Genomic DNA, 11,088 nt, shown 5'->3' with positions numbered 1-11,088 from the left:
TAAAAAGCTAAAATACAAAAAATTGTTTCTAACTACCGTTAGAGATGTGCTTCGGTGCAGCTTAAGTCTCAAAAATACTGTGCAGTATTGATTCATTCTCTAAGGGAAAGTATAATTTTATTAGGCAGTGCTTGTTGAATGATATTGTACGAAATTTGGATGTGAGCTTGCCTCAGAATCGATGCTCGACAAATTGATTATTTCCGTCTAATACTTATTGTCGAGACTATCGCTTACTCTGAGAATATATAAAAACAAACTATGGCTGAAGAAGGCGTAACTAAAGAAGAAGTAAGAAGTAAATGCCTACACTGACATCATACAGTACCGTTCGACCACCGTACGCATATAGTACGAGTATTCCGCAATACTGCAGACTGGCAGAACATGGTTCCAGTGAAAATTGAAAACCCTCCCGCCTTTACACAAGCGCTAATTTACATAGAGATTTTACTTTTTACAGGCCATATGTACGTTGGGGCGGACATCGGTCTTTGTTTCAATGCTAATGAGCCGCAGGCCTGTGTGTCTGTTGGGCCTTGCTTAGGCCACTATTCCAGGCCGCAGTGAGAGTGGATGGGTCGGGTTTTAGTGGCGACTTTAATGGCTTGTGAACCAGTTTGATGGCAGCCAGAAGGCAGCACCAGCAGCCATTCGAAGAATAATTCTTGTTAACTGTGCCATAAATCAACTATAAGCCAACACATACATATATACATACATATGTACATACATTCATTCGAGTACGACATTTTAAAAATTCCGTCCATGTGTTGTACAGCGGGAAATACTAGAGGTAAAAAAATAGGCAGAAGATTCGACTCTGGTCGCCTCTACTCTTTCAGCTGCTGGCCGTCAAACAACAAGCCCCCCCAAACAATAAACAACATAGCTCGCGGCCAGTTATGTTTTTATTTTCAATTCAAAGTGTTGGCCATGTTAATGGACAGTGGGTCGAAACGGGAATGCCTAAAACTTAAAATTAAAGAATTATAAAAGAATGGGAAGGAAATTCCCCAATAAGAGTAACATATAAGAAAGGAGGCGGCTGTATGTATGTACATATGTATATACATAAATCATAAGAATTTTCCGATTGAAAGTGTTAAAATTAAAATCGAATCTGATTTATTTGACTGCAAGAAAATCTTACCATATATTTAAATGATTTTCTCGTTCAAACTTGTAAAATTTTAAATGAATTACAAATGTGGGAACTTTGCTACCACCGGATTTTCAGCTATTTTGGCCCACAGTGCAGCAGTGTGTGGAAAACGGTATTTTCTCTAATTAATTCGTTTTTACGAGCGCAGTGCACAGTGCTCCACTCTATCTGACTCAGCTCGGCTTTGCTGCCTCGTCAGTCGGCTTGTCGCTGGTCAGTTGGTGCAACACGGGCCTAGAACGAGCTCATCTGGCTCTCCACAATCCCTGCCAGAATCCCTCAGCACATATTGGTGATTCTTGTTTTTTTGTTTGTGCTGTGACTTTTGTGAGTGTGCCAAATAGTGGACTGCAGGACTTGACCCATAATAAAAAGAAAAAGAAGAAGAAAATGCAAATTGTCAACGCATTGAGACTCGTGAGCCTTTTGGGTCTGGTCAGTGTCTACGGTTACAGCCACCCGCAACAGCCGCTGCTGAGAAACGTCATTAAAGTGAGGGCCAGCGGTTTCATGCCTTTCGAATCAGATTTACTGCTGCCGCTGGGTATCCTTAGGCAGCTTCAGGGCATGGCTCGCGCCTCGCGCTTCATCGGTCACCGGCCTAAAGGCAAGTCGCAACCCAAGCCCAAGAAGCAACAGCAAGTGCGCCTGGAACGGGTCCATCCTATGGGAAGCAATCAACAGCATCCCGGCACACATATGTTCAATCTAATCGACGAAGATGGCGAGCTGCTGCTCAATCTGAGGGTCCACAACGAGCAGCAGCAGCTCAGTGACCAGGGCAATCTTCCTGTCAGTCATAAAGCAATCATTCCAGGCAATCCCCCGCTGGAGGATCCATCCCCCTATGACTCGCCTTGGCTGCCATCCAAGTGGCGACCAATGACAGCCAGTAGACCTCCTTCCTCGCCACGAACTTTGCCCCTTTACCAGTACCTACGAGGCAGCGGCAGCGGCAGCGGCAGCGGCAGCAGCGGGAATCGCCTCGAGCAAGACACGGCCAAGCGAAGACGGCACGATTGGCCCCACAAGTAAGGCTCGGATCTAGATCGAGCCCCAAATGAAGCAAACAGAGTGCGCACACAACCTAATTTATTCCATTTATAGATATAACACACTAAAACACCCAAAGCAAAAACTCATACGAGCATTCAGACAGATACAATATACATCAACAACCTTTAAGATTCAAAAATATACACATATACATAAATTCACTGCGATAAACCAATCTATGAACTGGTCGTTGAGCTACCGCTAATTTGGCTTTGATTATGGTAATTTTGGTCGATTGGTGGAGTTGAAAGTGAAACTAAAACTGAAACTGAAACGATTCGAAAGTGCCGAGCGTATGAAGGAAGTCGAATAAAGAGTGAATCTAATTCAACCGTGGATGAAGAACGTTTACAGTCATTTCGCGAAAAGAGAATAACTACCTGATTGGAGACCACTTGTTCTCCTGATGTCAGATGGATGTATCAGAAACAGAAATCAGAATAATTATAAGTTACAGATGATTTATTTTTTCCTCATGGGAACGGTTTACAACTAAAGTGAGAGGTACAATGGATATTCGTAAAACAGTAAAAAAATAACAAATGTGAAGAAAAAAATGTCTTAAGCTACTTAACAGAGTTTTGCGGGAGGGAGTAGGGAAGGGGAATCTCGGGACTTACTATGACACAGACCGAAGCACATAGCGAGTGCTCGGGGGAGAGATTTATTTCCAGCTACCGGATGGGGGCAGGTACCCGGGCTGGGGTTCCGACAACACAGGTGGTAGGTACTCGTTGCTCAAAGGAGCCGCACCGTGTCCTTGTGAGTGGCCTTCTTCGTGGATCACCTGGATGGTCTTAATCTCCTCGTGACCGCCAACAAAACCTCCGTGGGAGAGGCCATGATCGTGGCTATGCCCGCCTTCTTCGTGGATCACCTGAATGGTCTTTACCTCCTCGTGTCCGTGTCCATGTCCATGTCCGCCATATCCGTGGTCTAGTCCGCCGGAATAGCCACCGCCGCCACCGAGAACGTGGCCTTCTTCATGGATCACCTTCACAGTCTTGATCTCATGGTGTCCACCAGAGTAGCCGCCACCGTGTCCTCCGAAATAGCCAACGCCATGCCCGCCGGAGAAACCGCCGTGACCACCCGCCTCCTGGTGGATGACCTTAACAGTCTTCACCTCCTGGTGTCCGTCGGAGTAACCACCGCCGTGTCCATGTGCGCCGCCGTCCTGATGGATAACCTTGATGGTTTTCACCTTCTCATGTCCATGTCCGCCGTAGCCGTGATCGTGTGCGCCGGCATATCCGCCACCGCCGCCCAGGTCATGGCCCTCCTCATGGATGACTTTGACGGTCTTGATCTCCTGATGTCCGCCGGAATAGCCGCCGCCATGTCCACCGGAGTAGCCGGCGCCATGTCCATGTCCGCCGCTCTCTTGGTGTATGACCTTGACGGTCTTCACCTCCTGATGGCCGCCGGAATAGCCGCCGCCGGAATAGCCGCCGCCTGAGTAGCCGCCGCCATGTCCACCGCCTGAGTAGCCGCCGCCATGTCCACTGCCTGAGTAGCCGCCGCCCTCCTGGTGGATAACCTTGATGGTCTTCACCTCCTGATGGCCACCACCGCCACCCACTCCGCCAACGCCATAACTGTAGCCTCCACCACCGCCACCGCCGGAGCCGCCTCCAATAAAGCCAGCCGAGCTGGTGGCGACCAAAGCAGCCAGGAAACACACGAAGATCTGCGAGACGAAACGGAGAGGAGGAACATGTTGCGATGAGGTATTGCCGAGATATTAGTGTTGCTATCACTCGAACACCCGTCCATGGGCTCCTTGGATGGTGAGGACGGGGGACCTTACCTTCATTGCTGGAAGTTTCTTGCTTTGGGGGGACGAAAACTAAGGAACTTCACGAAGCCGAGGAAAGCGTTGAGTTAACTGATGACCAATTCCCTGCAGTCGATGGCTTTTATACAGATATCAGCTTGACCGGTCGATCGCTCTGTGGCCGCAGAGATCGAAGGGGTGGCAGAGCAGATGGTTATGAGACGATCAGCCGATGATTTTCCATCTTCATCTTCATCTCCGGCTTTCGTTTGCAGCGTTTTGTGGCTCGTCTTGATTTCGTAATTTTCACGGGCATCCCCCGCAGCAAGCCCGCTCTCTTCGGACTCCTCCGGAGCATATTGGGTATACGGATTAGAAGAAGTTTCGACAGCAAAGCAGTAACCAGTGGGAAATGCAAATGAGTTCAACCCAAAAAGCAAGCGCATTTCCATAATTAGGCCACAACCAACGAATATACATATTGATCCGTCAAGCATGAACGAATGGGCATCAGAGCTCGGAACGACCTAATGCCAACGAACCAGCCCTCGGCCCCTCGACACTCGGTCCCCCACCCGCCAGAATTGCAGTTTCAGACCGTGAACGAAAGGGAAAGGTCAGTGCGCGTCAGGTGAGGTTTGTTCGCAGGCAAGCCTCTCCCAATCCCAATTATGAGAGCGTCTCATGGAGGGCAGAGAGTTGTAGGAGTAATGATGATTTCTGAATTATTTCTGATTATTTGAACTTTTTAGATCTTTTAAGCTCTGACTTTAATTATACTCTTAGTAACAATAGTTTCAAGATTCGTATAGCTTTTATGTACATTTTTTAGCTATATACCTTTTAAAAAGCGTTAAATTATTGTTATTTTTTTCAGCTTCAGTTCAGCTTTGACTCCAACAATTCTGCGATCCTCAAAGTATTCAAGCCCATATGCCTTGGTATCTCTGACCTTCTTTTGCCACTTTTTGTGATTTCAAAATGCCAAAAATTAAAGAAATTAAATATTATAAAAAGCTAATCATTAAAGTAAATATCTATGCAACAAGATTCACCATAATTTTTTTTCAAGTTGCGCTTTAAAGTATTTTGGATAGCTTTTTTTCCTAAATGGTGCTCCGAATACTCATGTGATAGGCCACTGGTGGAGTTGTTTAAAACAGCAATGGATACACAACCAAAAACAGAAGAGAGAGATGGTAGTAGATTGAGATGAAGTCGCAAAATGGTTTGGCCGAAAGTGCAAACCCAAATCTTAATCGATCCTAATCGAACCAAAGCAAACCGAATCTTTTAAATATTTTAACAACGCCGATAACCCAGAAGCAGTTGTTTAAAATGAAAGAAGTTCGAAACTTTTAATACCTCATAATGAAATATGGAGTACCTAAATATTATCCGATTATTTTTAATTTTCATGTGATTTATATGGCAACATATTGGCTAGCATTTTGTACAGTTTCATAAAATTGTCTTCAAACACAAAAGTGGTTATTGCGAGAGATCTTAGACATCGATTGCAAGGTATAATTCCGTGATATGCCTAATCTGTTTTTATCGGTTCTCCATAAAAAATGTATTTTAATGATTAGTAATGATTAGATAAACATAATCTATTTTATTGAATGATTAAATGATTGATTGATTGAATGTAATTTGAGTTAAGTCCCTCCAACATTCGAATGCCTTACACTAAGTACTTGTTTCCCTAAACATTGAATTGATAATTTGCTTTGAAATTGTAACAGTTTCGTCTTCAGTTAGACAGTTTTCGAGAATACTTTCTAAAGTATAACATTTTATTGTGTCTGATTGATTGGTTTTTCTCCAGACCTTCAGGGGAGCTGCTCAAGTGAACTCATAAGTATCTGCAAAATGTAATAGTTTCTGAAAATGGGCAAAACTTGTTTTTATATTATTTGGTTAATAACATGTAACTTGAACCTTGATGATATGGTGTGCTGTACAAAAGTTATATTCCACAGAACACATGTACACTCATGTGTACTTTGTTGAGTATGAAGCTAAAAATACACACGAAAAAAACATTGGATATTTTAATAACAACATATAACTATTAACAATTAATTAACATACCATGAGCTGATAATTCCATATTTACACTTTTATATACATGCATAATATTTCGTGTCGAGCTAAAATTCAAGGTACAAGTTGTTCAATGTTTCCAAAACTACATTTCTAAAACAATTGTTATTTTATCTTGTTATTCAGGAATCCGAAAATTACAGTCTCATTCGAATATTTAACCCAAAAAAGATAACATCAATGCCAAAATGTACATAAGTATAGTGCAGTACAGTATAGTAGTTAAGTAATTGTTTAATATATTTGTGAAATTATCATATTATAATGATAAATGTATATATAAGCTCTATCAGCATAAACGCTTTAGAAATTACAGGATCTCTTTTGGAATTCCAGTATAATTGATACGATTTCTAACAGAATGAATGCTACATGATACCCAATCTATAAGGGAATTTCAAAACAGAGTTTAACTGAGTTTACAAATAAAAAATATATTTTCATCCCCATTAATTTTTAAATATATCAGTACAGGAACTCCAAGTAATTTTACTGGAATTATATGCCAGAATACATAGTTGATCACTTTCTAATCTGAAATGTTTTTTAAAATATGCACTCCACTTTCTCTTATTCGCTCGCGCTCCAAAAGGAAAGGGACGGCAGACAGCAACTAGAAGGAGACAAAGCGTACATGACGTGCATAGGGGAAACAACGGAAATAAAACGACACAAGAGAATGTATTTGTTTCGTGGGTCATTATTAATTATCTTTATCAATTCGCCTTTCGTGTGAGTGTGCGTCCTCCCGCGGGATTCTGCCCCGAATACATTAATCTCTAAAAATATGTTTAAAGCGTAAGTAACCGAACAAAAAAAAATATTATAAAAATGTAGTTTGATTCAATAATGTATACACCGAGAAATGGTCTGATCACTTTTACTTTCAGTTCGGTTAAGTTCGGCGTGTGGGTTTGGCTGATGTGGGTATTGTGGTGGTTGTTCGAGTTGTCAGCATTTTAAATATAAGAATTATACAAACATAATAATATTAACAACAGTAGAATAATGCAAGGGATTGGAGGGTACAGGGGGTATGGGATCTGAGATGTAAAAGCATTAAAAATAACTAAAATTTAAATTTTACTGTGTAAAAAAAAAACTTTGTTTTCGGGTGACAATAAATACATATAATGGTATATCAATCTCGATGGAAACAAACAAAATAATGTTAATCGAGTTACCTCGATGGAAACAAACAAAATAATGTTAATCGAGTTACGGAGAGGATTCCATGTGCGTGGGGTGTATGTGTGGTGTGTGGTAGCCTAGAGTACAGTATTATAGTTGAATTATAGTTAATGTCGGTTGGAGAAGGGGGGCTGTTGTAGGCAGATGTTGTAGGCAGCTCGCGTGGGCCGTTGGCCTGCAGCAGCGACCTACAAGGTAGCGATCACGCGATCGCACAGCTGTTTCGACTGCTACTCGTCGGCGTCTTGCAGCGGTTCTTGCTTTTCGAGCTCTGCGTCAGCGAATTATAGCACTGCGACGTGGTCAAAGCGTATGACTTGAGCGTGGACTTCACGGAGGGCGGCAGGGGCAGCGAATCGATCGCGTACACGCTCGTCCTTCGCACTATCGTCCGGCAACACAGCTCTTGCAGCGTGAGAACTGTAAGGAGTAAAATATTATTAGATATTATTTTTATTTATTATTATTATTATTCATTAGATACATTGTACATATATGAAATAACATGTCGACACATGTACATCTCTGTCAGTGCGTTTTTTCAATTAACAGACAATTGCAAACGTAATTCAGGTGTCCGAGAATTTTAAATTTAAAACCTGCCACTAAATGTGTTATAATAGCTAGCAAATTCGAGGGTAGGTAATCCATTAGCTTTTTGTAGCAGAATTCAAAACTATTCAAAACTAACAGTCCTGTGAAAAATAATAAGCACAGTTGGCCTTACTTCAGCAATTGCTCTTTAAAATGTATATTTTCAGGAATTTTTAGTTAGTCTTAATTATACACGGTACTCGAAGAGTAAATAAGCGTGGATGCATGTAACGCACAGAAGGAAACGTTTCCGACCACATAAAGTATATATATTCTTGATCAGCATCAATAGCCGAGTCGATAGAGCCATGTCTGTCTGTCCGTCTGTCCGTCTTGTTTGTCGGCTAGTTCTCAGAGACTATAAGAGCTAGACCCATCAAATTTTGGCTCCGGACTGCTGTATGCTCACACTGAAACCAGTGTATTTCAAAAATGAGCCACGCCCTCTTCCGCCCCCGCAAAAGGGCGAGAACCTCCCAAATCTACAGTTTTGAAGATAAAAGAAAACTAAAAACGCCATTCCGTAGGGAATGGCCATATCTATCAGATCACCAAATTGGTGAATTCATTATTATAGCCACAATGAAGCAATTAATTTCCACCCATCCTGTCCCGCAGCTTTTGTTGTTCTTTTTACATTCTCTCATTCACACTCTGCTTCTGCTTCTGCTTCACTCGGCCCCTGCCTCTGCCCTCCCCCTGCCGATGCCTTTTCCGACTTTTAACCCACCCCGTCCCGCAGCTTTTATTTGTTTTTTTTTTTGTATGCGGACGGTGCCTCTGCCTCCTCCTCGAGTCTACAGTGTGTTGGTCTAGGGAAGGGCGGCGAGCTAACGGAGCGTGTTGGTGCGAGAAGTGTTGTAGATGTAGATGACAGATGAAGAAAATTTTAAAATTTGACAAAAAACCGCTAAGGTGCAGATGTAGTACTGAGTGCCGGGTATAAAAGTTGTGACGCGTCAAAAGTGTCTCACACGTCCCTTTTCGTTTGGTTTACATAGACGCACTGCGTGCAGAAGAATGGATGAGTTTCAAGCTTACCTTTATTGCTGCGCCAAATGTGCTCCATGCCGTTGCGATGCAGCGCCATCCGCGCCAGCTCACAGAAGGATTCACGTATATTAAAATCGCAAAGCGGCGATATCTCGAAGCAGGACATGTTGTTGCGGCTAGCATAGGTTTCGGCCTGTTTGGCGGCCACCTGCCGCTTGAAAGCCAGATGCAGGCGATTGCCCACCAACACCTTGGGTATGCCCGGTGCGTGCTGGAGGTTCCGAAGAGAAGGATTATGATTAGTTTCGTGTATTGTGAAATGGGATGTAATGAATACAAACCTCGTCGACCTCTTTAAGCCATCGATCGATCCCATCAAAGCTCCATTTGTTGGTTATATCGTATACTAGTATAATACCTTGAGCACCGCGTGAATAAGAGCGGATGATTGTACAGAATCGTCCCTGGCCAGACGTGTCCCACAGCTGGAGCTTCACCCGCTTACCCTCCAATAGTATTGTGGTTGTTTTGTATGCTACCGTTTGGAGGATGTGAGAGGTGCAATCTATTGGATTAGAAAATAGGATGTTTAAATGATTTTTCCGGTTTAATACTCTGGCCCACTCACCATTACCGCTGCAGAAGGGACTTTCGGGGAAAGGATCCTCCAGGTTCGAAAGTATCTCGTGCTTCCCCACATCGCTGTCGCCCACCAGAAGAACTTTCAGCAAATAGTCGTAATCTTTTGTCATGGTTCCCATGTGTCTGAAACATAAAACAGCGACGGAGATTAAAGGTTGAAAAACCCTTTGGTTCGGATCCAGCCCCGTTTGACTCTGATTTCATTTTTAGACAAAATATACATAACACGGCTGGAAATGATTCCTGCCTCCTCCTTGTTGCTAAATATAATTTAATTCACATCGAACATCTGTTGGTCAATACTCAAAGTTCTGGTTCTTTGGGTAACCGGGCTAACCGGTATAAACCACAACAGTTTCGAGTTCAAGGTGCCAAAGTCGAGCCGGCAATATGCTACTGGTATATCTATACTCGATACTTGAATAGTGTAAGGGCACATTGTACATATGCATGTACATAGTTACGAGTTAGACGCCCAGAGAAATCCATGACATTCATAATTACAAAGATATGGGGCTCACATTAAAATATGGGCTGGGGCAGAAACAATTTCAAACACACGAACCTCAACATCGAAATAAGGGTAAACACACTTATCAACCTGTGTACCACAAATCATATCGTTCGTATAAATATTACAGCGAAACGATAATCGCCTACAGCCCTCTATCCTTATCCCAGTGTTGGCTGTTTCTTTGCCGTTAAGTGACTCATCCATCTCACTCACTCACACGCAGTCAGGCGGGGCACCCACGGCGGCAAATAAATAATATATGCAAAGTATGTACATATCTGTATACGTATGTAAATAATTCATTATTTTGAATTAAGTAAGTTGTAACCTACCCAGAGGGGTTTGGGTGTGTTTTTGTTTTGCATCACAACGAAACGCACACAATTACACACGCGCTCAAACGCTTGAAACACTAACCTTTATTAAGCCAATATGTTATTAATTATTTAGTTTCTTAGATAGCACCTGCAGCAGTTTAATTTTCTGCATTTTGTAATTCACATGTTTTGCTCGCGCGGGGGTGTAACTATGCGTGTGTTTCGTGGTGCATGCCTTATTTTGATTTCTTTTCCTGCTGATATTCGTTCCCATATTAAAAAAGGGTTCCCCTAAAGGTTTGTAGTTTCCTTTTGGTGTTCGATTTTTCTTTGTTTTTCATAGAATCAACCTTTTACCATTTAGAATGAACGCAATTTCATTTTTGGAATTTCAAATAGAGATGAGAGCAATTAGCTTCGCCTAGTCCACTCGTCCGCTGTTATTTTTGCAAATTTGCTTCGCTTTCAACGTATAGCTATCAAATCCATTAATCCATTCACTTTTTCCACCTACTAGTTCGTTTTTTGCTGAGTTTATCACTTGTATTCCATTATCCATTAAGGTGTTTGGCCTTTATTTAATTTCAACAAATTAAAATTAATTTATTTTTCCACATGGCAGCTCGGTGATATCGCATCTCTAATGGTATTTTTTCACAACACTTAAATGAGAAGGTATATTTCGAGATGTTTTTTAGGGTCATGCGGTGTATTTTATCGATAAATCGGC

At 42.3% G+C, this 11,088-nt stretch overlaps 3 protein-coding genes across 7 annotated transcripts; 1 reads left to right on the top strand and 2 right to left on the bottom strand.

The window, feature by feature from the left end:
* Window positions 1–1,390: 1,390 nt before the first annotated feature.
* LOC117581466 lies at window positions 1,391–2,847 on the top strand. The gene has a single exon (XM_034268688.1). The coding sequence runs from the start codon at window positions 1,556–1,558 to the stop codon at window positions 2,198–2,200; it is 645 nt and encodes a 214-aa protein (XP_034124579.1). The 5' UTR covers window positions 1,391–1,555; the 3' UTR covers window positions 2,201–2,847.
* On the bottom strand, window positions 2,711–4,482 carry LOC117581463 (glycine-rich protein DOT1). The gene is made up of 2 exons (XM_034268681.1): window positions 4,032–4,482; window positions 2,711–3,911 (listed from the first exon to the last, which is right to left on the bottom strand). Exons 1-2 carry the CDS (start codon window positions 4,035–4,037, stop codon window positions 2,886–2,888), a joined length of 1,032 nt encoding a protein of 343 aa, XP_034124572.1. The 5' UTR covers window positions 4,038–4,482; the 3' UTR covers window positions 2,711–2,885.
* A 2,174-nt stretch (window positions 4,483–6,656) lies between these two features.
* On the bottom strand, window positions 6,657–10,990 carry LOC117581465 (ras-related protein Rab-40C). 5 transcript variants are annotated; one of them, XR_004573657.1, is made up of 6 exons: window positions 10,716–10,866; window positions 9,514–9,650; window positions 9,227–9,450; window positions 8,934–9,156; window positions 7,292–7,718; window positions 6,790–7,253 (listed from the first exon to the last, which is right to left on the bottom strand). XR_004573657.1 is itself a non-coding variant. In XM_034268687.1 (5 exons), the coding sequence occupies exons 2-5, from the start codon at window positions 9,644–9,646 to the stop codon at window positions 7,583–7,585; spliced, it is 702 nt and encodes a 233-aa protein (XP_034124578.1). In that variant the 5' UTR covers window positions 9,647–9,650; window positions 10,716–10,866; the 3' UTR covers window positions 6,657–7,582. The 5 variants fall into 5 exon arrangements, 4 of the variants coding, with proteins under 4 accessions (XP_034124578.1, XP_034124577.1, XP_034124574.1 ...); XM_034268687.1 differs by having other exon boundaries at window positions 6,657–7,704; XM_034268686.1 differs by lacking the exon at window positions 10,716–10,866 and adding an exon at window positions 10,873–10,990 and having other exon boundaries at window positions 6,790–7,718.
* Window positions 10,991–11,088: the final 98 nt, after the last annotated feature.

This window comes from Drosophila guanche, unplaced genomic scaffold (genome assembly GCF_900245975.1).
Source record: "Drosophila guanche unplaced genomic scaffold, DGUA_6, whole genome shotgun sequence".
Lineage (NCBI taxonomy): Eukaryota > Metazoa > Arthropoda > Insecta > Diptera > Drosophilidae > Drosophila > Drosophila guanche.
Note: the sequence above shows the minus strand (reverse complement) of the source record. Positions and strands in the feature narration are given on the sequence as shown.

Excerpts from the sequence above, each read along its gene's own strand:
- LOC117581466 (XM_034268688.1), top strand. The coding sequence starts at position 1,556 with ATGCAAATTGTCAACGCATTGAGACTCGTGAGCCTTTTGGGTCTGGTC.
- LOC117581465 (XM_034268686.1), bottom strand. The coding sequence starts at position 9,646 with ATGGGAACCATGACAAAAGATTACGACTATTTGCTGAAAGTTCTTCTG. Across the intron at positions 9,451-9,513 it reads TCCCTTCTGCAGCGGTAATG|ATTGCACCTCTCACATCCTC; the intron begins GTGAGTGGGCCA and ends CTAATCCAATAG. Across the intron at positions 9,157-9,226 it reads GGCTTAAAGAGGTCGACGAG|CACGCACCGGGCATACCCAA; the intron begins GTTTGTATTCAT and ends CGGAACCTCCAG.